Source organism: Gymnodraco acuticeps, unplaced genomic scaffold, assembly GCF_902827175.1.
Source record: "Gymnodraco acuticeps unplaced genomic scaffold, fGymAcu1.1, whole genome shotgun sequence".
In the NCBI taxonomy this organism is placed as follows: domain Eukaryota; kingdom Metazoa; phylum Chordata; class Actinopteri; order Perciformes; family Bathydraconidae; genus Gymnodraco; species Gymnodraco acuticeps.
This window is the reverse complement of record NW_022990692.1, coordinates 1,442,156-1,468,941: the sequence shown is the minus strand read 5'-3', so window position 1 is coordinate 1,468,941 and position 26,786 is coordinate 1,442,156. Positions and strand designations below refer to the sequence as shown.

At 44.0% G+C, this 26,786-nt stretch overlaps 1 protein-coding gene across 2 annotated transcripts; it reads right to left on the bottom strand.

Moving 5' to 3' along the window:
* Window positions 1-5,522: 5,522 nt before the first annotated feature.
* On the bottom strand, window positions 5,523-25,255 carry znf219 (zinc finger protein 219). 2 transcript variants are annotated; one of them, XM_034230393.1, is made up of 4 exons: window positions 25,053-25,255; window positions 12,410-14,843; window positions 11,821-11,967; window positions 5,523-10,301 (listed from the first exon to the last, which is right to left on the bottom strand). In XM_034230393.1, the coding sequence occupies exons 1-4, from the start codon at window positions 25,089-25,091 to the stop codon at window positions 9,133-9,135; spliced, it is 3,789 nt and encodes a 1,262-aa protein (XP_034086284.1). In that variant the 5' UTR covers window positions 25,092-25,255; the 3' UTR covers window positions 5,523-9,132. The 2 variants fall into 2 exon arrangements, with proteins under 2 accessions (XP_034086284.1, XP_034086285.1); XM_034230394.1 differs by lacking the exon at window positions 11,821-11,967.
* Between the last annotated feature and the right edge of the window lie 1,531 nt (window positions 25,256-26,786).

Here is a 26,786-nt window from a genome sequence, read left to right as displayed (position 1 = left end):
CGCTCAACCCTCAATGATGTCTTCTTGAAAACACACACAGTACATTTCTTAAGCCATACACACACTGGGCTTAGTGCTGCACTTGCTGTCAAAGGGGGGGGGGGGAGAAAGAGGCAGTAGAAAGCCTCTAAAAGCTCAGCAAAAATGTATTTATAGACAGAAATAAAAGGATTATACCTCCATGAAGGAAAAGGGGGAAAGCCAGTGGTTTCCAAACATGCCAGATGCGGTACAATCTCACAGCAAAGGAGAGGAAGGAGGATGCAGAGGAGGGAGAAAGTGGGAGATGGGAATGACAGATGGAGAGAGACAGATTGACAAAGAGAAAACGGGGATTGGCGTTCTCTCAGTTTTACTTCACTAGCTCCACTGGCCTCGGAGCCACATCAGACCCCGATAATTATCCCCTGCCAGCTTGCTAGCAATAGGGTGGCTTTTTTGTGAGGGCTAAGCCTGCTAAGTGATAATTACCAGCATAATGAGAAAGCTACCTTTCTCTCGCTTTGCATGTGTGTGTGTGTGTGTGTGTGTGTGTGTGTGTGTGTGTGTGTGTGTGTGTGTGTGTGTGTGTGTGTGTGTGTGTGTGTGTGTGTGTGTGGTGTGTTGTGTGTGTGTGTTTGTGTGTGTGTGTGTGTGTTGTGTGTGTGTGTGTGTGTGACCTGCGTTGGATTACTGGCCTTATTTTAAAAGTCACAAACTTCTTGTTTTTCTTCAAGAGCGAGCGCGGATAAAAAGGAAAATCCACCGCAGCTATCAAAAGTGGAACCACTGCCAAAACATACATTACATAACATCCCCAAAGTCATTTCATTCATATCCCTACAAATTAAAAAAGCCTTCTCCCCCTGTTTCCTCCCCCCTCCTCTTTTTGACTTCTTCTGCGCTTCACGCTGTGCAGATGTTAGCTCCCGGATGTGCGCATGCAAGTGTGAATACCCCGCAGAGTCCTCTCTCGCTGTTGCTAAGGAGAATAGAATCAAGGCTTTAGAGGGAAAAAAAGTGTGTGTGTGTGTGTGTGCGTGTGTGTGTGTGTGTGTGGGGGGGGGGGGGGGGGGTTGAATAGAAGCTGGTGAAAAGAAAGAGGAGGAAATGAGGCAGTGGGTGACAAGATTTCAGCTGGAGAAGACGGCTCTGTCAAAGCAGGGGGAAGGTGCAGGGCGATAGCGCATCGCCATTACTTCAATGAGGGAGATAGGCTGCATGACACACACCCTCATCCTCTTCCGCAAATGAAAACAAGAGGAAGTGCACATTAAGATTATCTACTTTGTATAGCAGTTATTAAATGTTATCATAGATTGTTAAACACTTACAAATATTAGTTTGCTCGTGGACATTGTGTCTTCGTAAAAGTGTTCTTTGTTATCAGGGGGGGGGGGAAGTAGGTTTAAAACTGGAATGAAAAAAGGCTTTTTGCTCTCCACTTAGAGCTGTATCCATTGGTGTGTGGCATGGATGCAGTATGGATCCGTATGAGGCCAAGGGTTCAACATGCTTCCAAATAGCGTGAGGACCACGGTGACGGCCAGAGATTACAGGCGGGGTCGGATGTGCTCTGTGAGTTCAGCAGATGAGCAGCGCTGCTTCAGATGCCATGAAACATTTCACATGATAGGCCATACATGAAAAGGAAAGGATGATGTGGTTAGTCTTGCTTATATAATGGCTGCTGTTTTTTTACGTGAAGCGAGCAGAACATGCATGAGAAGAAGTCAGTTTTAGCAATCGACTCGTATAGTATTTATTTTTTTCGTTATGTCTGAGAGCAATTTACGATTATATTCATGATCTATCAATCTGCGGATTTGGTCTAGAAAATGCCCAAAAATGATTGATTTTTCTGTGTCCTTAACAGACCAAAAACAGGCAATTGTATCCATTTCACAGATTGATATAAACAAATCAAATGTCATTTAAAATCACTAGTAATTCGAATAAATTAATACTAAAAACACAAAACCCCAAATAATGTATTCACTATCACAGAAGACAGAAAAAAAAGAAAAAAAAAAAATATGACAAGGATTTTTGCAAGATTAATTTATGTTGATGATCAAAACCGAGGCTCATTCATTTTGTTTCCACCAACCACTGGTGCTCAAATGAACACGGCGGAATGTTTTCAGGTTACATTTAGAAGGGCTTGCTATAGGGGAAATCATGCAGCAAAAACTAATGCAGCACTATTGCACAAATATGATCAGATCCCCCACTAGTAAAGACACTTCTTCTGCATGGCTGTGCAGACGAACAGAAAGCTATACATGACATTTCAACAACCCTGGCTCACATCTTGCTCCCCCGAGCGCAGGCCTCCAAAACACATGATTTAGGTAAATATGTGAGCTGCAGAAGTGACCAGCACATGTTCCGTCATCTATCATTCTGTTTACATTTCAAATCTCCCTTGTGCAGCAGTGGCATCATCTGCTACGTATCAAGCGACACTGACGCTTCCCATCTGCCACGGGCCGAGGGCTGGAAAGCGAGGAAGCAGCACATGCGCAAAACCAAAAGTCCCATCGGAACAATGCTCTACTTCTGTGACACAGACGTGAAAATGATCGCTCCTCTGGGACCTCTGTGACGTTATTTGTATTGATGTGGGATTGATCAATTGAGAGGCCATTGCTGCACCTCCCGACAAGAGGAGTTGCAGGTTATGTAACACAGGAAAGAACACCTTAATATTCCTTTGTTTTCCATTAGGGAGCCTCATCGGGGGTCAACATTCAGGTTAAACCTGGATTAAGAGGACATCCCAGGAGTAGTAATCACTGCCTCAGCAGACAACACAACTACATGAGTCCTGTAAGCCAGACTTAAGCCCTGTTTCAACACATTAAGACAGTGTAACACACATTACTGTGAAGCATCTCAAACAGAAGTAAAGACTACAAAAGTACACATATCAGCATTATCAACGGTGAGTTAGGTGTCCATAAATACTGCTATACAGTATAGCCTTCTTTATTAATACATGACTACATTTCCCCCATTAGCACTGACGCCTGCAGCATCGAGCCCCACATCCATCAGAGAGGGAAACAAATCTACTTTATTATGCAAAGGCAGAATTGATGCATGCAGCTAGTTTGGGAAGGATCCATGCGGCGCTTCTGCTGGAAATAAAGTACTTTGCATGTTCGATGTAAAGTAAGCTTCCTTGTGTACACTCTGCAGGCGGATGCCAACACACCGTAAAGCATCACTTCATACTGCATTGGGCTTGATCTTCCACAAAAGGAGAAAGGACATATACATGTAACAACATAAAGATTCCTCCTTTGTAGCCCTTTTTAAAACCCCTGCAAGGCCCCCACACAGGTCCCCGGACCCTACTTTGGGGAAGCCCTCCCGCTCCAGATGTTCATGGTGCCCAGTGGCGATAGAGCTGGTGTCACTGCTCGTCTCATTGCAGTGTTTCTGTCGGACCAAAGCCAAGCACAGAGTAGAGAGAGAGCGCTGCGCTAAAACATTTTGTTCTTAACCGCACCTTGGGTTGCGGCTTTTTTTCTTCTTTTTTTGTTGTTGTTAGGGGTGATTATTACGCAGAAATGAACTTAACGTTGCGCACGAGTGAATGCCGCCGGGTTAATACGGTACAGGTGCGTGGTGTTGATTAATGTGATGAAAGCCAGAGTAACTCACTTGTAACCGATTGTTAAAAACTCGGGGGTTTTTTACGCACTCACCTCGCTCATCTTGGACTGTGAGTTGTGCAGCAGTGGACTTCAGTGGGGTCTCGTCCGTGGGGTCTTGTCTCAGTGTTTTTTTAGCCGGCTTCAGGAGCGATGAGGAGCCGTCACAGAGCTGCAGTGTGTCGAGGAAGAGATGGAAACTGTGTGTGAAGTGATGCTCAGTTCTCCGGTACAGATGATGGAAGGAAGCTTCAGTGCGCGTTATGGCTCAGTCTCTCTCTCTCTCTCTCTCTCTCTCTCTCTCTCTCTCTCTCGCTCTCTCTCTCTCTCTCTCTCTCTCTCTCTCTCTCTCTCTCTCTCTCTCTCTCTCTCTCTCTCTCTCTCTCTCTCTCTCTCTCTCTCTCTCTCTGTCTCGCCCACTCAGTCTCAACCAGTCACCAGGGAGCAGACTATTGCCCTAGTACAGGGATGTAGGCTAATAGCTAAGGCTAACCCTGGAGCATTTTACTCTGCCTCTCACTGAACCGCGTTAATTGATTGATTTGTGTTATATTTATGAATGTACTTAATAATCTATTCAGTCTATACACTCACAAACAAATGCAGTTTGATAAATGAAAAGGTATGTAGACCTACTTTGTTTAATGTGGATTTGTGCATCTAAACAGAACTGATGTTTTCTCAGTGGTTTAATCTTCAACATCCCAGTTTTGTAAAGTCAGGCAAGAATAGTGCATGACTTCCTTTTAACTAATTTCAAAATAAGGCCATTTATTAGACGATGAAAGCAAACATGTTGAGAATGAACATTGTATTTCCGTTTTTATTGATAATTGCACATTCAAACATCGGTTCCTTCTATTTATTTTGAAAAAACATATTGTTCTTGATTTTATTTTGAAGGAAACTTTAGTTACATCCGCTTTTGTGTAAGCTTTCTTCTCACTTAACTCAGGCTGGATTGTATATCATTTGATATTCTGTACACAGAACCACACTTGTTTTTGTTTTATTTCTGATTTTGTTCACTTTAGTACATTTTAAGTGTCACTACTATTTATAATCCGGAGTTGTATTTTCAACCCTCTCATACATGTCTCCACTAGAGGGCGCAGTTGCATCATAAATCATCTCATAATTGAATCCCAAAGTCCTGGTTTGGAGTTTCGAGGTTGTAAACTGTCTCCAGATGCAGATGATTATGAAAAGGTTCATTAGTTGAAGTCGGGAGACATTCACAAAACTGCAGGGGTCTTTAAAGTTGACATAATTTCTGCTGCAGTCAGGAAGAACAGCTGAGAGGCTTCTCACAAAGGCCCTTTATACCTGTTAGGTACTTATGGTGTAATTAGAGTCATGTTTAACCTGCAGATTGTTCAGACTCCACATGACAAATGATAGTTAATTTACTTTTAAATTGTTCTAACATTACACTTTTGTATTTATTCTCAGTAGTTTATTTCTGTTGTGTGGTGCTTTTAATCTCATACTGTAAAGCACTTTGAACTGCATGAACTATGTACAGGAAGTGCTATACAAACAAAGTTATTATTAGCATAATACATGTCAACATAATCTCCAGACAACACGTAAGCAACTATTCTCAAAGGCCCCAAACACTCCTTATTACAGTTATTATTCATAATTGTTTACGCCTTTAATAGCTAATTGTTTAATCTCAGATTGGAAATAATAATGACATTGGAGGTGGGAATGAGGACCTGTTATTCTCCTCAAATCCACAAGAGGGCCCCCTTCTCTAAAAGTTGTTTGATTCACACTGGATTGAACTGACGCCTCATAGACTCCCATTGACGCATTAGATTGATTCTGAAAGAGCAATGGCATCGGGTGCAGAAAGACATAACAACGCAATACAGGTTTATTTTGTTTGTGTTTATTTATTTCTAATGTGTTTTATTTTTTTTATCTGTCCACAAAGTCATATTAGTCACTACTATGTTAGATCAGTTTTTCCCTCACTGCAATGGCAGTCAACTACACAAGAGCCCAAACCCAGCGTGGCCCCCTCCCCTCGCAGAGATTTGTCTTTTCACAATGAACACCGTCAATAAGATCAGAAGTACAGATACAGTATATGCAGGATCAGTCAAAAGGATATTAGCCACTTAATTATTCTGCTGAAATGATTCACGATCAGGAGATAAGGTGCAACTTTCACACGTCAGGGAGCCACATCGTATTCAATTGAAAACAAGTGCAAATGTGAAGGGATAGTTTGTTTCGGAGAGAATTTTGCCTTTTCTTCGAACTAAACTCAAGAGTGCTTTATTATGTTGGTTTAGGAGACATACGGGGTTAATCCAGCTGTTTTCAGAGGAGCTGCTAAACATACTTTCAGACTGCTTATGGACACATAAAAAGGCGACATTGTGTTTCTTAGTAAATAGGCAAAATAATCTCTGAAATCAAACTATATCTTCAAGAGTAAAACTTGGCTCGTGCTGCTTTAGTCTTTCAAAAAGCATTTTTTTTGTGCAAGAAATTTGGGAATGGAGTTCGAGTCAAAGGCTGTTTACATTCAAACCTCCAGAGAAAAGCGCTACTTGGACAAAAAGGTTTTCTTTTGACGCGGACATTTTCGTCATTAGACATCTAGATTGATTGGCAGGCTGTTTTATTCCCATTTGCCGGTGGGAGGAGCGGAAGGGACCAGCACTCGGGTTTGTGCTCTCTTTAAAAAAACACAACATCTCTAGTGCTATCTGTACAACATTCAACAACACATTTCTCTTGTTTGTTTTTTTTCTTCGTTTTTTTTTTTTTAACCATAATGCCAAAACAATAATAATTATCATTATAAGAAGAGCATTTTTCCATCTCAACGGCATTGAACAAACACCACACAAACGGAAATAAAAATCTAATAAAGGCCTCAATACCAGATAGTACACGTCACCTTCAAGTGGTGCTAGAGATTTAGACAGTTTACGGACAAGAGAGCGACAGGGAGGAAGAGCAAGCACGACAGAAAGGAGGACAGGTTGAAGGAAGAAAGTGAATTATTTCGTTTTTTCAAGTTGCTTTAGTGTCACCTTAGGACATGTTTTGGCACCTTTTTAAGAGATGAAATATAATAGACTTGGGCTTTGGTTTACAAAGGGTTAGTATTAAGACCAAAAGTCTAACCCTACATCTACAATTTACTCGTCTAAAGGTTAGGTAGTCTATTATTTTCAAGAGTCTAGCCATGCTAGATTGTAATAAGGCCTAGTGACCTTGTTTAAGGCCGATCGGGCCTGAACACTAGAGAGAAATCATGTATGAAAACAGCCCCCCTCCCCCCCCCCAGGAGAGAGAGGGGCCAAGAGGTACAGTCACGAGAAAAAGATTAAGGAAATGAGCGGATGTGATGAAGAGGAAGAGAAATGAGGGGAGGTGGAAGGACAGAGACGGAGAGGAAGAAAGAGTGTGTAGATATAGGCTAAGTGCTTTTGGTGAGTTTTACAAAATACACCAGGAAGTGCTTGAAACAGAAGGCACGATGGCATTGACAGTAGTTGTTAAGGAGACACCACGAAGGGACTTTCACTACAAAACTCATAAGGTGCTCTAAAAAAGGAACTTAAACACATTGATGCACATTAAGGAGTGGTTGCAACCATAGAAAACCCCATCAACAAGTAGTCTACGTGGATAAATAGTAACCAGTGAGAGGGGATATTACTGAATCACATTCATCTTTTTTCTTAAATATACCTTCAGAACACAACAATTCACGATAACGGATCGGTTTCATTAATAGCAGTAGATGGGTTGATGTTCACCCAAAAAGTTATGTATTTTGAATGTGAACTTTATTTAACAACCAGTTCAATGGTTGGATATTTATGACACTGATTGACTGAGTTTGACTAATCGATGGGGTAAATCTATCGAAACCACAGCTTTACACATTTTAAACAACAACAGAAAGTGACAGCTTCCATTGAAAAAACGTTTGGTCTATCGATAAAGTCAAAAATAAAAACAACTACTTTGGGAACTCAAACCTTGCACAGTGCTCTGTATAGACATTCCAACTAGTCTTAGCTCACAAACATTATAATCAATATTACCTATATTGATAACCTTTTTCTGTAAGCATCTTGAAATGAAAATAAACAAAAGTCTGCTTTTTTCTTGTCTTTACAAAAGCTACACATATTCTACTGGGATGTCTATGCATTTGTTAGTGTTTTAATAATTACTCCTAACATTTTCTTTTCTTATAAAAAAGAAGAGAGGGTATCTACTCGTCTAAAAGACACCAAACCCTCAAGAGTACAGTTTGTTTCTCAGATTAAGTCCTGCTTTGCAGGGGTGCTGCTGTCTTTCTCGTTCCCTACCTTGTATCTCCTCTCCTATGGAGAAATTGTTTCTTTTTTGACACAGTTGTAAAGTCTCTGTCTCTTTAGGGTGTGTCCGTTGATTGTGTTCGGGGGCTCGGGCGACGTCCCTTCGGCCCTCAAATAGACATCCGCTCTTAGTTTTGTTCTTTTCCACGCATCTATGTTGCCTACCGACTGTTGTAAACACTGAATGTTGAACTGTGACCCTTTTTATAGCTCAGTCTATGACCAATCTTTTATTTTATTTTCAAGCTGAGCCACAAACGTCTGTGTCAAGGACATGACGCTGCGATGTAGCATTTCTTTAACAACTGAACTATTCACAACACCCTAGAACCACTTTTAACAAATATACTGTACTTAAATTGTTTTAAACTGTATATTCAGATAAAATGACCTATCAGAGCCTCGATGTGCAGGAATACCAGAGACTCTCTCAACAACGCACATGAACAGGCACTAACTCATACAAGAAAAAATATTACAAACGTTTCTTTCTGTTTTTCTTTAGGACAATCATATAGAAACACTTTTCAGACAAACGAGGCAGTGATATATAGTTGAGGGAAAGCACGCTGCCTCCAATAGTTAACCTCATGCCTTCAAATAATACCAAATAGCTTAGCTGAGGTTAACAGCTTGAACATTCCTCGACTCAACAACATATGTGTCGTTTGAGGAGGAACGTTTCAAACTGTTCAGTGGTCAGTCAGGAGAGCAACTCTTCACAGCTGGCTTCAGCATGATCAGTATAGTAGTCTTCGGGTAACAGTCCGTTATTAATGTAAAATAAATGCGTGTGGAATGATGCGCTAAATCTTATGTATGGTTCTTTAACTGATCAAAGAGGCGAAAATCGGAAAAATCAACCATCTTGGAGAGAAGTTCGAAGAAAAATGGAAAAAGCGACAACACCCTGAAAAAGTGCTTCCAAGCTCTTTTGTACAGGAAGTTGGCCACACTGTCAGAAGTGAAGTTGAAGAGTGATGTCGAAGGGAAGATAACAGCTGTGATGTTTCTGTCTGTCCTTTTCAAATCCCCAGGAGAAGCTACCTGCCCCTTCTTTCACTCTCTGTAAAATGTGGTTGAGAAACATTGAACCAAACTCTCCAATTGTGATGGTTTCATCCCGAAGCATTTTAATCTGTTAAGATGCTCTCCTCCTCTCCCACCATGTGGTTGGAGCTGAGCGCTGGGGAAAGAGCGAGGGACATCCTCAGATCCTGGTCCTCCGAATCCTCTGCACTGCTGTTCTCCAAATGATCATCCAACTCCTCCTCTTCATCATCATCATCATCCTCGACCTTACCCTTGAGTGCCAGATCGCGTCTTACTTTCTTGGATCTTGGGGCCACATCCGGGTGCTCAAGCATGTTGTTAGGATGGTCTTGTGTGTTCCCGTTCAAGGTCTTGGTATTCATTGAGGACCATTCCTCCAGGGGGGCCCCGGACTCGGTTGCGTTCCTCCATATTGTCAGAGAGTCCAGATCGGACTGTTCCACCCTGGGCTTGGCGGCCTTTAGGGCTCCGTCGTCATTCAAGATGGTGGTCGGGGCTCTTTTGCGCCTGGACTTACTGGTGTGGTTCACCTGGAGGTGCATGGCCATGAGCTCGGCTGAGGACGTTCGGAAAGGGCAGAACAAACACTGGCTCAGTTTGACCCCTGTTGAACTATCTCCTCCATCCACACCAACCCCTCCCTCCCCTACGCTCACGACTCCATCTTCCTCCATGCCTCCGAGGCCCGGTGAGGGCCGACGAGACAGATCCAGTGGTTCGAACCCGCCCTCATGAGTTGAAGGCGCAGGCCCTTCCTTGTCATTTGACGGTTGGACCATTCGGCTTGTAGTGAGGGGCTTACGACGGGACACTTTAGGGGCTTTTGGTGGTGGAGACTCCCTGATCCAGCCTCCTTCCATTCCACCTTGGTAAAGAGCTCCCATCACCCCCGAAAGATACCGGTACTGTGTCTCCAAGTCGACATCCCTCAGAGCCGCCAAGGCCTTCCTGTGGTCGTGCTGGTCTGGAAGCCCCAGGAGCCAGGACTGCTGGCTGGGCAGAGGGGAGGCGTTGTCGGTCGGACCCCGGTTAACGGGACCGTGGTTGAGGTGGGATCGGCGCTGCTTGGGCTGCCCTGAGGATCCAGAGGTCAGACTGTTGAGAGTGGAGGTGAGGCCACTGGAGGAGGAGTTGGAGGAGGCTGACAGGGCGTTGCGTTGCTCCCTGTGGTGCCGCTGGAGGTGGTACTTCAAGGAGCCAGACTGGGTACCCGCATAGTCACAGTGGGGACATTTGTAGGGTCTCTCACCTGAAGAGAAGAAGATGGACAATACAAGATTCGGGAAATGGTATTGGAGTTTCACACACACTTAGTATCAAATCTAGGTGACCCTTAACTTGATAATGTTTCGGCTCGATAACGACAAATCACACACACGTTAAATAAGTGTTTTTGAAAATATTACAATTTAAAACACTAGCAGTAACTCACAAAATAACTGGCATGGTTCTTTAAACAGTGGTGAACAAGAGATGTAGTGACACATTTGAAAGGGAGATGGCAGTATTTCATCACTGATTACAAATGGCACTGCTGGGAGAGATAAAGAGGAGGGGGCATCATGCTGGAGGCTAATCTACAGCAGGAAATGTATTGGACGTAAATTATCTCATTCCCAAGAAAAAAAACACAGGCCTTTTGATGAATGCAGATGTGCATGCAAAAATATGAAATGTCTGATTTTGTCGATAAAACCAAAAAGAAATGGGAGAAGAATCTCGAGGGGCAATAATCTCGAGAAGACAGTAATATCAAGAGAGTATTATTATAATTTGATGCGTTCACTTAAATGACTGACCACGTGGTAATCACTTGATGGCACCAAGAAGCAAGAGTGCAGGAGAAAAGGAGCTGTATGCTATCATGAATAATACATCTGTGATTTGATATGTCAGCTATAGACGATTATTCATAATGACAGTACTAAATAGATTTTACTGAATGCTTTTGGGCACCGTCTTCGCTGGAAAGACTTGGACGTGCTCCAGTTGCTGGAGATGGGTGGCATGTCAGAAAATAGAAGAGGGGTCTTTATTTTGATCAATAAGCGAAGAACGCAAATAATAGAAAAAGGCAATGACTGATGCTGATAAAGTCTTATGAATATGGATCATTAATTAAGAGTGTGGGTGAGTGCTGTGAGAGTTCCCAATGTTCATTAATGTCCTACTCACTTATCACCAGAAATGTATTATTTATTATTTAGTATTGAAAAGGCCTTTTGGTGTCTGTTGGATTGCCTGTGTGTCTGTCCTACTGTCAGAATATCTTTTTAATAATTTGAAGTAAATTAAAGGAGAACAACTACAGATTGACTTGCTTCCAAAAAAGCACGTGAATCTCAGAAATATTGAAACTGTCGTGATGTTAACGTAAACATCCAAAAAGGTTTTGCCAAGCCAAAAGAAGGTTGCACAATTTAGAGTTAGGCAACTTACTTGAGACTACTCTTCCTTTCTCTGTGGTGCTGTGATTTTTATTTTATACCAAATATAATCCCTGGAGTGGCTTGATTTTTCCTCAAAAACGACTCTCAATATACTCTTGAGCAAGGCAGTTAACCAGGAGTTGCTCCATTGGGGGCTGCTCGGTCGCCTGCAGTAGAGCGCTATCATTAGCACTGGCCAGCTCTCTGGGGTGAACGCGTTTTAAAAAAGAAAAAAGGTGGAGCTGCTAAAGCGAGCATGCTCACTGAAACCTTTCCAGGGATTGTTCTAAAGGTTAAAATAAATAGAGGTGGTTTGTTAAACTCACAGCAGTTTCTCACCTGTGTGAACTCTCAGGTGCACTTTGAGATGGTGTGAAGAGCGGAAGGCTTTACCACAGTAGGGGCAGTCTTTTATCCCTCTACCACGCACTCGCTCCCTGCTGGGAACTGACGGTATGGAGGAGACTGCTGTCATGCCATTTTCTCCTGTAAGTTGAGAAAAATGTAAAGATAACAGCTGTTGGGAAGGGCCTCTATGAGAGCTTCTATTTACAGTATAGAAATAATACACTCCTGTGATAATAACACCATCGTTCTGCAAACAGTATCTTGTTTTTATTTATGTATTGCCAGTTCTGCACAAGCTACCTCTCCTAATATCTGTACAGCGTTTCACTTTTCATAACAATACTGCACATATTTAATTTGATTATTTTATCATAGTACGTTGTTTTTTGATATATCTATATTTCATGTAAAGAATTTTCTTTATCTTGACGTATAATAGTTTAAAAAAAAAAAAAAAAGTTTTTATTTTCGGGTGTTTTTTGTTGCAAATTATATTTGTAAGAGTGTTTCCGTATGCACTATATACATGCATGTGAGAAACAAACAAACACAACCCAGAAGTAGACAAAGGCGCGTGTACCTTTGAAGGTTGAGATGACGGAGTGAAACCCCGTTGCTGCTTCTGCTTGCGATCCACCACTGTGCAGTTTTGATTCCTGTCTCCCTCCTCCAGTTTGTTGGGATCCACCACCGTGTAGCTGAGACTCCTGTCTCATTTCGCTGCCGCCTCCTCTTCCAAGCCCCGCTCCTCTACGACTACTGTTCCCCTCCTCTTCGCCGCCTCCTCCTTTCAGGGGCCTCTGGGTGTGAACGCGAGCATGAACCACCACCTGCTGCAGGCTGCGGAAGAGCTTTCCACAGTCTGGGCATTCCCATGGCCCTCCTGCTCCGCCAGACTCTTCTCTTGGCTCCAGGCCTCCAAGGTATGCCCTGACTTGGTCGGCCTCAGTGATCACGGAGCCGCGACCCTGGCCTCGTTGCTGCTGGCCTCGCTGCTGGGGCCTCTGCTGCTGCTGCTGCTGCTGCTGCTGCTGCTGTTGTTGCTGCTGCTGCTGCTGCTGTTGTTGCTGCTGCTGCTGCTGCTGCTGCTGCTGCTGCTGAGCGACTGCCAGGCTGCGAGCCACCAGCTGCCACCAAGTTGCCTGGTCCCCTCCTTCAGAAATGGATGCAGTAATTTCACCTGTGCCCCCTCCTCTAGTTGACCCTCCTCCTCTTCCTTGGTCCCCCACTCCTGAGCCACCAATGCCGCCGCCACCATTTCCCATCTCTGCCACCTGAGCCACTGCTTGAAGTCTCTCCATGCAGCTGGCCCCACTGCCATCGTTAGGCAATCCAAGGTAGCCCAGGATGGCTGACTTGCTCGAGCCCATCCCCATTCTGCCTCCAGTTTCTCTTCCTTGTCCACCTCTACCTCCTCTCTGCTGGGCCAGAAGAAGGCTTGAATAGAGGGCGTTGAGGGATTGATTACTAACAGAGCCTTTGGCTTGCTGCTCGGCGACCCCAGCTCCCCCGAGGGTTCCTAACCCGGCTTTCAGCCCAAGCTTGTTGAGATGTACTTTCATGTGGTTTTTGAGAAACCAAGGTTCTTTGAAGCCGCGGCCACATACCTGGCACTTATGGTCCAAGGAGTCCTTGTGCTTTCGCATGTGTCCCTTCAGGAACCAAGACTGGGTAAACCGCTGTCCGCAAACCTCACAGCGAAACGCCGGCAGTGTGGGGGATGCAGCCGCTGTAGCTGCCGCTGCCGCTGTAGCTGCCGCTGTAACTACCGCTGTCACCGGCTGGGTACTCGGGGCTGGGGCTGGGGCTGGGGTATGGGTGGGCGTGGGCACGGGAGTATCAGGGGTGGCAATGACCGGCCTGGAATTAAAAGACAGTGGCAGAGCAGGTACCTCTGGGGAAGGGTGGCACTCCTGCAAGTGAAATGCCAGGCTCTCTTCTTGACTGGCAGAGAAAGGACAAAGAGAGCATTTATACGGGTTGTGGAGAATGCGGACGTGGCGCGCCAACTCTGAAGCTGTGCGGAATTTTCCTTTGCAGGCATGGCAGCGAAACGCAGGCGCTGTAGGATTAGACACTCCTTCCCCGATGGTAGAAGAATAGGGAGGGGTCACAGACACAGGATCCTCTGTGAGTGGAGGGGTCAACGGTGTGCTGTCATCCAGTAGAAAGTTTGGGTTCTGTAGGTTGTCATCTAGACCTTTGACCTCACCAACATCCTCGTCTTCAGTGAGATGTTGCATGAGCGTCCCTGGCAGTATACGCTGGTTTGGCTGACTCCGGTGATTCTTGATTAAGTCTTTGTGGTTCTGTTGGATCTTTAGGTGCTGCTTTAGGGGGGCTGAAGGGACTCCGGTCTTGTACAGAGCTGTGGCTCGGCGGTCTCTGTCCAGACTGTGAGCTCGAGCATGAAGAGACAAAATGCTTTGGAATCTGAACCTCTTTCCACACACATGACAGGGAAACCTGAGCGCAGGCCCCGGCGAAGCCCCTCCCACTCCAGGTATCGCCTTGGTGACGGTATCTTTCTGGAACAGCTGGAGGTCTAGCTCGTCGTTGCAGTTTCCACTCTGCCCAGACGATAGGGCCAGCTCCAGGGCTCCGAACCCGAGGAGTGGCACTAAAGGTGTGTCCGGTGGAGAGGAGTCCAGAGTAGGGCTGCAATCAGCTTCCTGTCCCCTTCCTCCTGGGAACAGAGCCACTGCCGGGATCGGGGACGGAGGAACTCCATCCAGCCCTTCCTCGTCGTCGTCTTCTTCATCGACATCGTGGTGGTTGTTGTTGGTGTCCTCGAGGAGGGGAAAGGGAGAGAGGGGGAAATAAGGCGTGCTGTCTGGGCTCTGCGGGGAGAGTTCAGGGCTGTGAATGGGCAGCACGAGGGGGCTGTCAGGTAGCGAGAGCTGGGTGTGAGGAGAAGACGCCTGGGGGCTGTGGTCGAGGGATGGCAACGTTGGAGGAGACTGGGGCTGCTCACATGAAAGAGACAACACACACTCTGGCGGGGAATCCATCCTCTATCAGTACAAAACACAGAGAGAAGGAGAGAGGCAGATAGTGAGTGGAACTGATGACTTAAGAGGCGTAACAACTTTATAAACCTAGAGGAAAAGGTTAAATTTGCATGTTGTGCATAATTATCTTTAGCTGTAACATTGACCTTGACCAGGACTGGAAAACTGCCAAAAAGTAGACATATTAAAATGCTATTCGTTTGCATAACAGGTTCTCTTGTCTGTAGGTGTGTAGGTAATATTACCAGAAGTGTGTGAGATGTTATGCCATTCTTTAGGGTCTAAGCTGAAGGGGGACGCACCTCTGGGGCAGCCTCTTCCTTTAATATTCTGGGGACAAAAAGCAAGCAAAAAAATAAATGAAGACTTCAGGAGGATAAATTAGTTATTTGCAATCAAAAATCTAACTTGAAATTAAATAGCTTCAAACACATTTTAGCACATTATCGAAGCCATTATCTAAGTAAAGACTTGATTGGACTGAGTTAATAATATCAGGGTCAATGTAGCTGTAAATCTGATATAATGAGCGTTGAACTGCAGGTAGCAGGTGTGTTGAACAGGATGAATTTGAGTCTCTTTGAATGTATTCCATCATGAATGGTAATAGCAGGTAATCAAAAGCACCCACAACTACGGGGTTTTGCATACGTTTTAATGCATGTAAATGTTAAGTACAAAGCAAATCTGTATTTGATCTCCATTTGCTCCTGAGTCTGCGTAGGTGTATGCTTGCGCTTGAATGTGTAACAGGTGTGCACCTGTTCTGCCTGCTGCATGGGTTGACAATGCACGGGTGGCATACTGTTCGCACATATGGGATGATTAGTCGGAGTGTGAATGTGCATCGGCGTGTATCTGTGTGTGTGTGTTTAGGAGTTAAGGGCACCACCACAGGACATGGACTGTCCCAAACAGGATGGGCGCGCAATGTTTTGACTTCCCCACACACCCTTCCTGTGCACTCCAACAGTAGCAGCTGTTTGCTCAAATCAGGACTGTCCACACACCATCATGCACAACAATATTTGTTAAATGTACTGCCTGGGTGTGGCGCCTGGACCCTGCTTAGTCATGCTTTCTTGTTTAAGTAATGTACAAATGCAAGCTTATTCTGCTGTTGTGTTGGCTGCACTGCAACCGTCACCCCAGATTACAGAGTCAGCTGAAATGTAAAGTGTGATATACAGCATATTGAACACACAAGCATTTTGGCAAGCAGGCTCACACGCCCCAAACATTTCCAGCGCACAGCAGTTTGCATCAGTTGGACTGGATTTATGCACATCGGCTGTTTCCGTCCATCATTCGGTGGTTCGTTGAGGAGCAGCAGAGGCTCCCACACCCAAACAAAAGGTCATCAATCATTGCTGAAAAAGCAATGGAACATAGCAGGTGTGTCGCCCATATATGCAGCGGTTTGGCCACATGTGTGTTTATATGATCAGTTGGATTTGTGTATATGTGTGTGTTTGTCTGAGCCTGGATGACAAAGAGATTTCTCATGTAGCCAGTTGACATTTTAGCTCAGCTATGACTCACAGGGATATCACACCATATCAATCACATAAACACACACACACACACACACACACACACACACACACACACACACACACACACACACACACACACACACACACACACACACACACAAACAGTCCTTTTCTTAATCCACCATTATTGTTCTTTCTGTCCCTGTCTTCCTTTCCCCTCTGCCTTTCTTTACCCCGATTTACACTCCTCCCATCCCCCTCTCATTCTCTCCCTCCCTCCCTCCCTCCCTCGCTCCGTCTATTATTCACTAATTTTCTTTCATTCTCTCCCTCTCTCTTTCTTTCTCTCCTGCAGTGTTGCCAGTTGGCAGAGTGCCAGGGAATGCTGATATCAGCTGGTAGATTGGGCCCTGCCAACATGGCGAAGAGCAAAAATGAGAAAGGAGGCAGACAGAGAGAAAGAAAGGGATAGACGGAGAGAAACGCTCAGTGCAGTTAAAAACTGGGCAGCGTTAAAAAAAAACATTGTCAGAAGCCATGTGAATGAAAATGATTTAATGCGATTGCCAGCAGGGTGTTGAGGGGAAAAGGGGGAAGGAAGAAAGGGCAACGAGACAGAGAATGGGAGATACATTAGAGTGGTGGAGTGGCAGTAACATGAGAGAGAACAACAGATTTCAAAATCATTCCAAAAGCAACACATTAATGTACGTGCATTCAGACATGAGATACAGAAAGGGGACAGAGGGAGAAAAGGGGGAGTCTCTAAATGTATCTGCGGCAGTGTTAAGTCTGATGGCATTATCATATGAAATTATCAGCATCACAATGCATTGTTCCACCGTGACGGAGGCTGCCGTCAACCACCGGCCCTGCCATGCCAATAAAGAAAATTAGGATAGATGGAGAGAGGGAGATAAGGTGCAGCGATGGATGCAGGGAAGAAGGGGGTTGGGGCGTCTGAGGGACAGAAGTCAGATCGGAATCAGGCGGAGCAGAAGCACATGAAACCCAGGTGTTAATGAACCAAGAAAGAAGCAGTGAGGATCGCTGCGAGACACAATCGTCTGCATCACAAACAAATGCAATTCATTCCACGTCTGCCATTTCTAAATACTTGAATATGCACAGACATGGTTTGTGCAAGTGCTCCACAAGGTGTTAACTCTCATCTTTAAAGGATGTCAGAGGTGATGCGAAAGGAAAGTGAAATCAGATTTTAAAAAAGATTTTCATCGAATTGCATTTGGGTCATTATTTTGATGTGAGCTAAAATGTCAGAAATAGTGACACATGTCCATCACAGTTTCTCCACATCCATGTTTGATTATTTGTTGAATCAGTTAAAAATGTTCACTTTCATATGATACAGAACAGAGACTCCTAAAAGCTCCTTACCACCAGCTGCTCTTGCAGTAATAAGTAGTGCACCTTTCTTACTGTCCTAATGTGCACAATGTGGTGACTGCTTTTTCGTCTTTTGTTTTCTTAGTTATGTTCTCTGTATTTTATATGTTTGTGTTATGTGTAACGTTGCTGCCTTCTTGGCCAGGTCAGCATTGAAAATTAGATTCTATCTCAATGCTTTTATCTGGTTAAATAAAGGTTAGATCAAGTAAAAATATGCAAGAGGCTCAAAACGGTATTATTCTTTTGCATTTTTGCACAAAAAGCGGACTTGAACGATGGATTTATTTAATTTCCAAGCGGATTTAAACGGCCCTTTCTTCCCCTTCTTCTTCTTTGACCCTGAAATGTGCGGTGTACTGTAGGTGCAGCAGCGTAACAGCATTGCCATTCACACGGTAATAACAGCTTAAAAGCACATCCTCGTTGTGTTGAGCATTGCCATGAGGTTGTCATTACGGTAATTGCAGTGTATCTCTGTGGGCTCTAAGATAACTGATGTTAAAGAGCTGAATTACCTTGACTGCAAATTCGTTTTTATGACGGGGTCAACATGCCAACTTTCTTTTTTTCCACCCACCCATCCAAAATCACATTATAAATGCTGATAACTATGTCAAAAGGTGTGTGTGTGTGTGTGTGTGTGTGTGTGTGTGTGTGTGTGTGTGTGTGTGTGTGTGTGTGTGTGTGTGTGTGTGTGTGTGTGTGTGTGTGTGTGTGTGTGTGTGTGTGTGTGTGTGTGTGTGTGTGTGTGTGTGTGTGTGTGTGTGTGTGTGTGTGTGTGTGTGTGTGTAAAGGGACAGCAAGGGGGGAGTTTGCTGAGTCATAGTGTACATCACATCCTCGATAAATAGTTGCAGAGGGAGTATGAGCACAATATGTTCAGACAAGTTTATTTTTGGGGGGTTTTGATGTCATTGTGTAAATATCCACCGAGCGGAATGGTTTTATTGTGAAGGTGCTGCATGTTTGTACACGCCATAACGCTACACTTCATAATTGTAATGTTAGGGTGTGATTGCCTTTCACTTAGGGTTTTTAACTGTGTGTGTGTGTGGCCTAGCATTACTATACTTGTGGGGACCTAAATCTGTTTACACAGTCACGTGTGGGGACTCGCCTCCCTTATGGGGACAAAATGGAGATCCCCATGAAGGGAGTCATTCATTTTAGGGTGAAGACTTGGTTAGGGTTAGGGTTAGGGTTAGGCATGTGTTCGTTAGGGTTAAGGTTAGGATAAGTCTCCAGGAAATGCATGTAAGTCAATGTAATGTCCCCTGAAGTGATGTATACATGGTATGTGTGTGTGTGTGTGTGTGTGGTGTGTGTGTGTGTGTGTTGTGTGTGTGTGTGTGGTGTGTGTGTGTGTGTGTGTGTGTGTGTGTGTGTGTGTGTGTGTGTGTGTGTGTGTGTGTGTGTGTGTGTGTGTGTGTGTGTGTGTGTGTGTGTGTGTGTGTGTATGTGTGTGTGTGTTGTGTGTGTGTGTGTGTGTGTGTTGTGTGTGTGTGTGTGTGTGTGTGTGTGTGTGGGCAGGAAGGAGTACATCTGCTCGGCTTTACATTAATGAGTGCTTTAGGAGTGCATTGTGTCTGTTGCCTGTACATTTCTTTTGGCTTGTTAGCTTTTATAGCCGAGCAATACCTACTTGCAACAACTTGTCACAGTTTGCATAATTAAGTCTGCGGGCCCTTCGGAGTGTGATTTGCCTTTCTTAGTTTTTTTCATTGTAATAGTTATTACCTCTGCCTGGGAGGTTTGTTTTCAGCTCGGTTTCTATGTCTGCAAGTCAGCAGGATTACAGAAAAACAACTGGTCTGATTTGTATTAAACTCGGTGGAAGGGTAAAGCATGGGTGAAGCATATCTGAATCATGAGGCTGATACACATAGCAGGTTTAACTTTAATTAGCATTGCAAGATGGTGCATTTTTGCTGCATTCATTGGGTACTTGAATAATCAGAAGAATAACTTCCCGATTTGGAGAATTCACCCCTTAGTTTTGAAAAAAACGACCAATAATCAATAAGCTACAACACATCTTCATTGTGTCCACTTTTAATCCTTATCACGACTTGAAGCTTATGAAATGCAGACCGAATAATGACGTTCCACCTTGATGAACGGGACCATACGAGGAGCATTTGAATGCACCAGTGGCCTTCGTGGAGGTCTGCGCTCGGCGAGGGCTGTTCTAGTTTTAATAGTGTTTATAGTTTAAGAAGGACTTCACAAGCAAAACAAAGATTTGAGAAGAGGGCAGAGGCAGATAGATTTCTGTGGCATAAATGTGTTTTCTTCTTTCAGACCTTGTTAATTACCCGGCTATTTATGTTGTGGTCCCTTTGGCGGCCTGAAGAACAGGTAAGGGGCTCATAACAGGATAAACAGAGAACAGGGTATACACCGACTACCTTTACGTTCTTATCTGTGTGTGTTGGACATCTACTTCATCTATTCATCTAAAAATAGCCATCTAAGGTCTCGGGCCTCAGCCGTAGGGCATAAAGTAAACCGTCTATCAGGTGCATGTGTTTCTGCGCGTACTTCAGTCCATAAAGTGTACCTTTCCTCCAGCTGTACTTGATCTCCCATGTGATGAAGCGTGTGCGAGGTGTCCTTCGGGGATAAGTGGGAGTATGAGAGACTGACCACAAAACAAATATATGAAAGAGAGGATGAGCGATGGAGGGAGGAAGAGAGGGGGAAGTCGGCTCGCTGTGTGGTACAGTATCATTTGGTGCTGTGGTTTTTATCGCGTGGTCACAGGGCGAACTTCCCCGCAGACGGTATTCATTTCCTTAACTTCACCTTTCCCTGAACCCCCTGCTTCACTCCCGGCTTCGCTCAAACTTTGTGTGGCTAGCGCTCTCCCCCTCCCTCGCCTTCAGCAGTGATAAGGGGGGAAGTCTCCCACTGTGCCTCCACCACTTACTGTACAGATATGAGTGGAGTACAGGAACGTCTGTGTGTCATTTGGGTCTGAAAATGAAAGTGAAATTGCCATCAGAGCTCAGTCCTGCCCTTAAAATGTAACTATGATTGGTGCTTTAGGGTACAAGTGTCCTTAAAAGGCCGATATATTGACAATGTTTTGGGTATTTTATGAAGGGAAAATTGTGGAAATGATAAATTACACTCTCAATGTTCACATTTTGCTAGATTGAGGAATCCAGTAGCGACATTACAGGAAAAGGTGGATGGAAAAACTTTTATTTTCCACTTTCTTCTGCTTTACTTCTGTTTATTTGACACTATCCGACTGCTCATTCCTCCCTATCCTTATCCTCTACGCTTCTATCTCCTCTCAAGCTGTTGCTCTTTCTGAATGAATTCCTCCCGCAGCGGAGAACACGAGCCGATCACTTTCCCCGCAGTCGCTAAAGCACCGTAGTGAGAGCGACTCCACGGTTTCCAGATCTGAGAATGTGAACGTAGGAAACATCACAGCGTCTCTGCAGAGAAACGAAGGCTGTCGCTCCGGGTCACGCAGACTGACTCCTCTGATTCTGGGTTACAGGATACAGGCCTTAAGACAGAAGTAATTGGTTCGGAGCATGCAAACGTCATAACCAAATGAGCGGATGTTTTCTTTTAAAAAGGCACAATAAATGCACCTGCAGGGGCTGAGAGGAAAAGCAAAGTAGTGGCTGTCAATCAAATCATCTATATGATACAACCCTTGTCCTTGAGCAAGATGCAGACTACCCATAATCCCCTGGGAAGCTGACCCTACACCGTGACCTCCTTGTGGAATAAGTGTATCGCCTATATCCGACACGTGTTCACCTATTGAGCAAAATAGAAACGGTTAATGCAGGTTGATTCTTTGCTCACCCAGGGGAAATATGCAGAGCATGTGTTCTCTTTCGTCGTAACACCTTCCTACATGTACATGCAATTACACTTTTATTTATTTATATACACACAGTATATGCGGGTGTCAATCAAAAAGGATTAATCGATGACGGTAGACGTTGGGGATTACTTTTCTGTCCACCAGCAGCTCTGGGTTTTCTCTGTCAGGGGGATTGAAGGTGAAGTTATACTTAAAAATAACTAGTTTGGGATGTCTGGGGACGTTGGAAAGTGTTCAAAAAGCTTTCAAATGACAGGGGGCAATAATCGTGTAAATACGGGGGAAATGACGCAGACTTTTGGAGGAACTTTGGTCGTGTTGCTTTCGGTGAAAAGTGCCCAAAAAAGTCTTGAAAGAAATGAAAGAAAGGTAGCTTTTAAACCACTTTACTTCTCAGTTTCTCAGACTTGGCCAATGACTGCTTGGTTTTTGTCAGATCGTTGTTTTCAGGAAGTTACATGGCTTGTCCGATGCACATAGGAAATGCATGTAGAGGTAGAAAGCAGGTTTTACATGGGATGCCTTATTACGCTTCTCTACTAACCTCTCCCTCCGCTCTCGTAAAATCACACCACTGCGGCTCTATTTTTTCCTCCACCTGCTGTTTCAAACCACAACGGGCTCCTTTACCGCCGCTGTGACCCGCTTAGCTCGCCCTGCTCCCCTTTAATTCCAGCCTAACACCAGTGGAGTTGAGAGATCTACCTGTTCATTGTACCAATCAGGTTGGTCTTCAAACTCGATACAAGTGGCACAAGTGGCGGACTATTTAAGTAAGGCCCTAATGCTCTAAATACACTCTAATCCCGAGCAGGCAGCAGAACTCTCAGCAGTCTCAAAATGTCACAATGCTGTAGCTTCTCCCTAACTGAGGGCAAGCAGGTGCCTCTCCCGCAGCGCACTAATGACCCAATTATATCAATCAGAAGCCTTGATTGGTGCTCCACTCCTCTCCCTTTTACTCTCTCTGTGTCTTTCTCCCCTCGCACACAATCTCGTCCCCCAAGAGCCACCTGGATGGGGTGTATGTGCCCCCTCAAGTACAGTACAGTATGTACAAAGATGGGGAGGAGGGCGGCGTTGATGGTGGCAAAAGCGGAGGAGGTGGAGGAGGAGGAGGAGGCGGAGGAGGAGGAGGAGGAGGATACTACTTGAGCAGAGAGAGGGTCTGAATGAGGGGAAACCATTAGAGTCTTTATAACATGGGGCCATGTTTCAGGGTTGAGAGCACAGTGAGTTCCAGGGGAGGCTTTGTAAAATCATCTCTGGGAAAGCAGATGGATTCTTCTCTAACTTATTCTCTACAGGTTTAGACTGGACATGGATTAGATTTTAGGAAAACTACAAAAAGTCACTCTAATGGGCGAAAGTCACTTATTTAAAAAAGGATATACGTCGCATTTTCTCTATTTGTGTCATAGATGATGTCTGGTTTCAAATCCCAGGAGATTTGTATAGTTTTTAATATTAAGGGGATTCATATCTTATTATGGGTAAGACTGGACATGGATTCGATTTTAGGAAAACTACAAAAAGTCCCTCTCTAATGGGACAAAATCACTTATTTAAAGAAGGATATATTTATCTATTTGTCCTATATATTATATCCACTTTGATATCCCAGGAGATTTGTAAAGAAGTCATATAGGTTTATTTGATTTAGAGTGTGTTAAAAAAAAAGCTACTTCTCCACTAAATCCCTGTTTATAGGACAAGCCAGCAATGTCAACCTACTTCCACTATGCACACGCTCTCAAAAAGTGTGACATTTAGGGGTGGATTTAAAAATAGGGCATTTCAGGATCCCTAAACATATTCTATTGGACGTGGAAAAGGCGACAGGAGTGTCTTTGGTCAACCCAGATGACACGTCTGCGCCTTATCTCATGAGGAATTTCCTCCTCGCCCCTATGATGTGCGTCAATAACGTGCAACCATTTTCAGTCGCTCTTTCCCCTCTTCTCTCTCGCGGCCATCTCAATTAGGAGGCACATTAATGAAATAAATAATCATCAACAAACAATGCACTAATAAACACCCTCCGCGAAAATGAGATTAACCCTGTCCGCAGATAGCACAAAACCGCTTCCAAAAAACGCGATTAAAGATCACAAACAATGAGATGTAGTTTGGAGAAGTCGTGTGTGTCATGTCAGCCTATCTATCGTTCTCTACCCTGCTCCATTTTGTTCTTAAATTTTCTATACAAAAGATTAAGGGAGGGGAAAAGACGAGTGTGCGAGCAGGGAGGAAGAAAGTGCCATCATGGATTTCATCTCGAGTCTTTCTGCCAATCTCCCAAACCGACACCAGTCCCCCAAAAGCGACCCAAAAAACCCTCGTTTTTTTAAAACCGGTAACTTCTCTTTCCAGAATGCATTTTGGCAACATTTTGCACACACACAGCCACAGCGTTGCGTGCCACACTTGCTACTTTCTGAGCTTGTAGACACAGGAGGTGATGTTAGGACAACTAAACGGGTAGTAGTAAACATTGTAGTAAAAGGTGGGCAAACGTATAAGGTGAAATAAAACACTATTAGAGCTCGTGGGTGCGTTTTTGCGCACATCCCAAATGAAAGTGGCGGTGCTTATCTGGAAAACAATGCGCTACACAATGCCTAATGTGCGTCCAACAAAAGAATTAGTCAGGCTAATCGCATCTACCCACAAATTACGCTTTGTGATTCAACTTGCTAACACGCAAAAATCCACTTTTACGCCTGGACAACATGTCTGCGGCTTATCGAAGAATCCCTCCCGTTACGCACCGAGAAAGTAAAAGCTACTTTTTTTGGGGGAGAGGTTAAATCGGGATATAGAAGAAGAGGTCATAAAGCTGCCGAATTTCTCAACTGGTTTCCCTCACGCTGCATAGAAATACACGAACACAACTTGGTTTAAAAGTTACGCGAATTATAAAGAAATACATTTTAACCACTCCGAGTGACTTTCCTGCTCTCGCGACCATTTTCATTTCGACTTGACACCCCGAATGGACTTATCCCAAATGTTACACCGAGTGTTTTCTGAATTATATGAGGAAACGGTGCATTTTTCCCGGATCTTTTTTTGTCATGTCACGGGCTATAGTAGGCTACATGCATGTCGGCCACGCGCGCCGGTTAACATACATGACACACACGTAAAGTGGTCCGGAGCGCGCGGTTACATACATTACATAGTCTACAACATACAGACATGCCAATCACTCACACACACGTTGCATACACACGCTACAAAGCACAACAACAACTATATTGGCCATTATCCCGTATATGTGTGTGTAGGAAAGAAAGAAAAAAGAGTCGCGATAAATAAATTCAACAATTTAGGAAATGTTTCATCCCCTTGGTTTCACGCCACCATGCATAAAAGTGTCCATGTAAACAGAGAGGTGGATTAAATGTAAGTATAGGATATACGTTGAAAGTAAAGACTCAGTGTACTTACGGGAGAGGCGGCGAGGAGATTAATGACACGACACGTCATGATTACGTTTCACTTGAATTAAATACATTACGAGTTGGGAAAAAAATGGAAATCAGGGTTGTATACAAGCATACGCCGTTTCCCCCCTCCCTCCTCCCTCCGTTTGGTCACCCTCTTCTCTCCCTCTCTCTCTCACTCTCCTCCTCCATCTCCCTTTCTTTTCCTTCTCCCTTTCTCTCCTTTCTTCTTGCATTTTTCCCATTTATTGTACAGGACTGGGTGAATAGGGGAGAGAAGTGGGAGGGAGAGTGATGTAGGTTGGAAATGTTAATTATAATCTCGGCACAGGCACCATTTTACAACGCTGTCATCTCCTTCACATTTGTATCCTAAATATGGCATGGGGTGACACTTTGGAGAGACTTTTTATTTTTTCCCAAGAAGAAGAAGAGGAAAAGTTTCACACCAACTGAAGTGTGTTGAAAGTGATGACAAGAGGCAGCTTTAAATGTTGTGGTGAGCAAACCCCGGAAGCACATGGCCACTTCCAGGAGGGGATGATACTAAAGTGCACATATTTGAAAGTGTAAGGGTTCCCAACATGAGGCCCGGGGACAACCGGGAGTCCCGAGGGAGGTTTTCCAGGGGGTCCCCAGCAAAACATAGCAGCAGTGGGAAAGAAATACTTTCCAAAGCCATGCAGTTGAAATGTGACTTTGTAGGCCTGCTAAAGTGAAACCACTTTATGGTGATCTTATAATACACACTTTACACATGGCTGCACCCACTTTATTTCAGTTGCCAATGGCTTAGTTGTAGCAGGTGCACGTCTAATCCAACCCATGTACCCGCATCAACACCATTTGCATAAAACATCCCCTGCGTCATCCTATTTTTGTCCTCTTTTTAAACGAGGCGTGGTTTAATGCTGGAAGTTTGTCAAAAGCTGCAATGTTGTATTAGAATATTAGGCAGTAGAACAAATACAAATTATCACCTCAAAAAGTTTGAGAGGCCAATGACACATTTTTTAACAAATCCATAGAGTAACATCATCTTTCCATTGTAATGATTGTTCTGATCTGATGTATTTAAGTCCATTATTCATTACTTTAACTTCTTATTTGGCTTTTAGATATTTGACTTTCTTCACCAGGTAGTCACTTACTTTGTCCGTGTGTTGTTTGGGAGTGGGCAACACGCCTACAATGGGTTTATCAGAGATTATGTAGCTTGAAAATGCTCTATGGGCGCTTGCTGCGAGCGGTGAATTGCCTTAAAGATCCCCTCAAGACTTAGGTACTACAATTTGCGGTGTATGAGCACTGGAAGTTAAAATGTCACACAAGTGTTCATTTCTTATTGGACCTGGTTTGGCCTCCATAGTTCAAACAACCAAGTCGGCGACAACATCACAGTCTACGGTATACCGTACCGAAATCAGATCCGGTTTCGATACTTTAAAAAAAATATATATATATATTTTTTTTAAATTAATTTTAAAAGTGAGTCCGTGGCCCGTGATGGCGGGTGTTATAAATTAGATTACATAATCGTTTTTCTTCATATTTTATGTATTTTTGTTTGTTCAATACTAGAAAGGTAAAAGTCCCACAAATGAACTGTGATGGGATTTGTTTTCTCTCACCAGTGAAGGTAAATGTTGATTTTAAAGATGAGATTTGTTTGTTTGTGCAATGCCGAGATCTCATAACCATTATTCTATTATGTATTTCTTCTCTATAGTCGAATCTC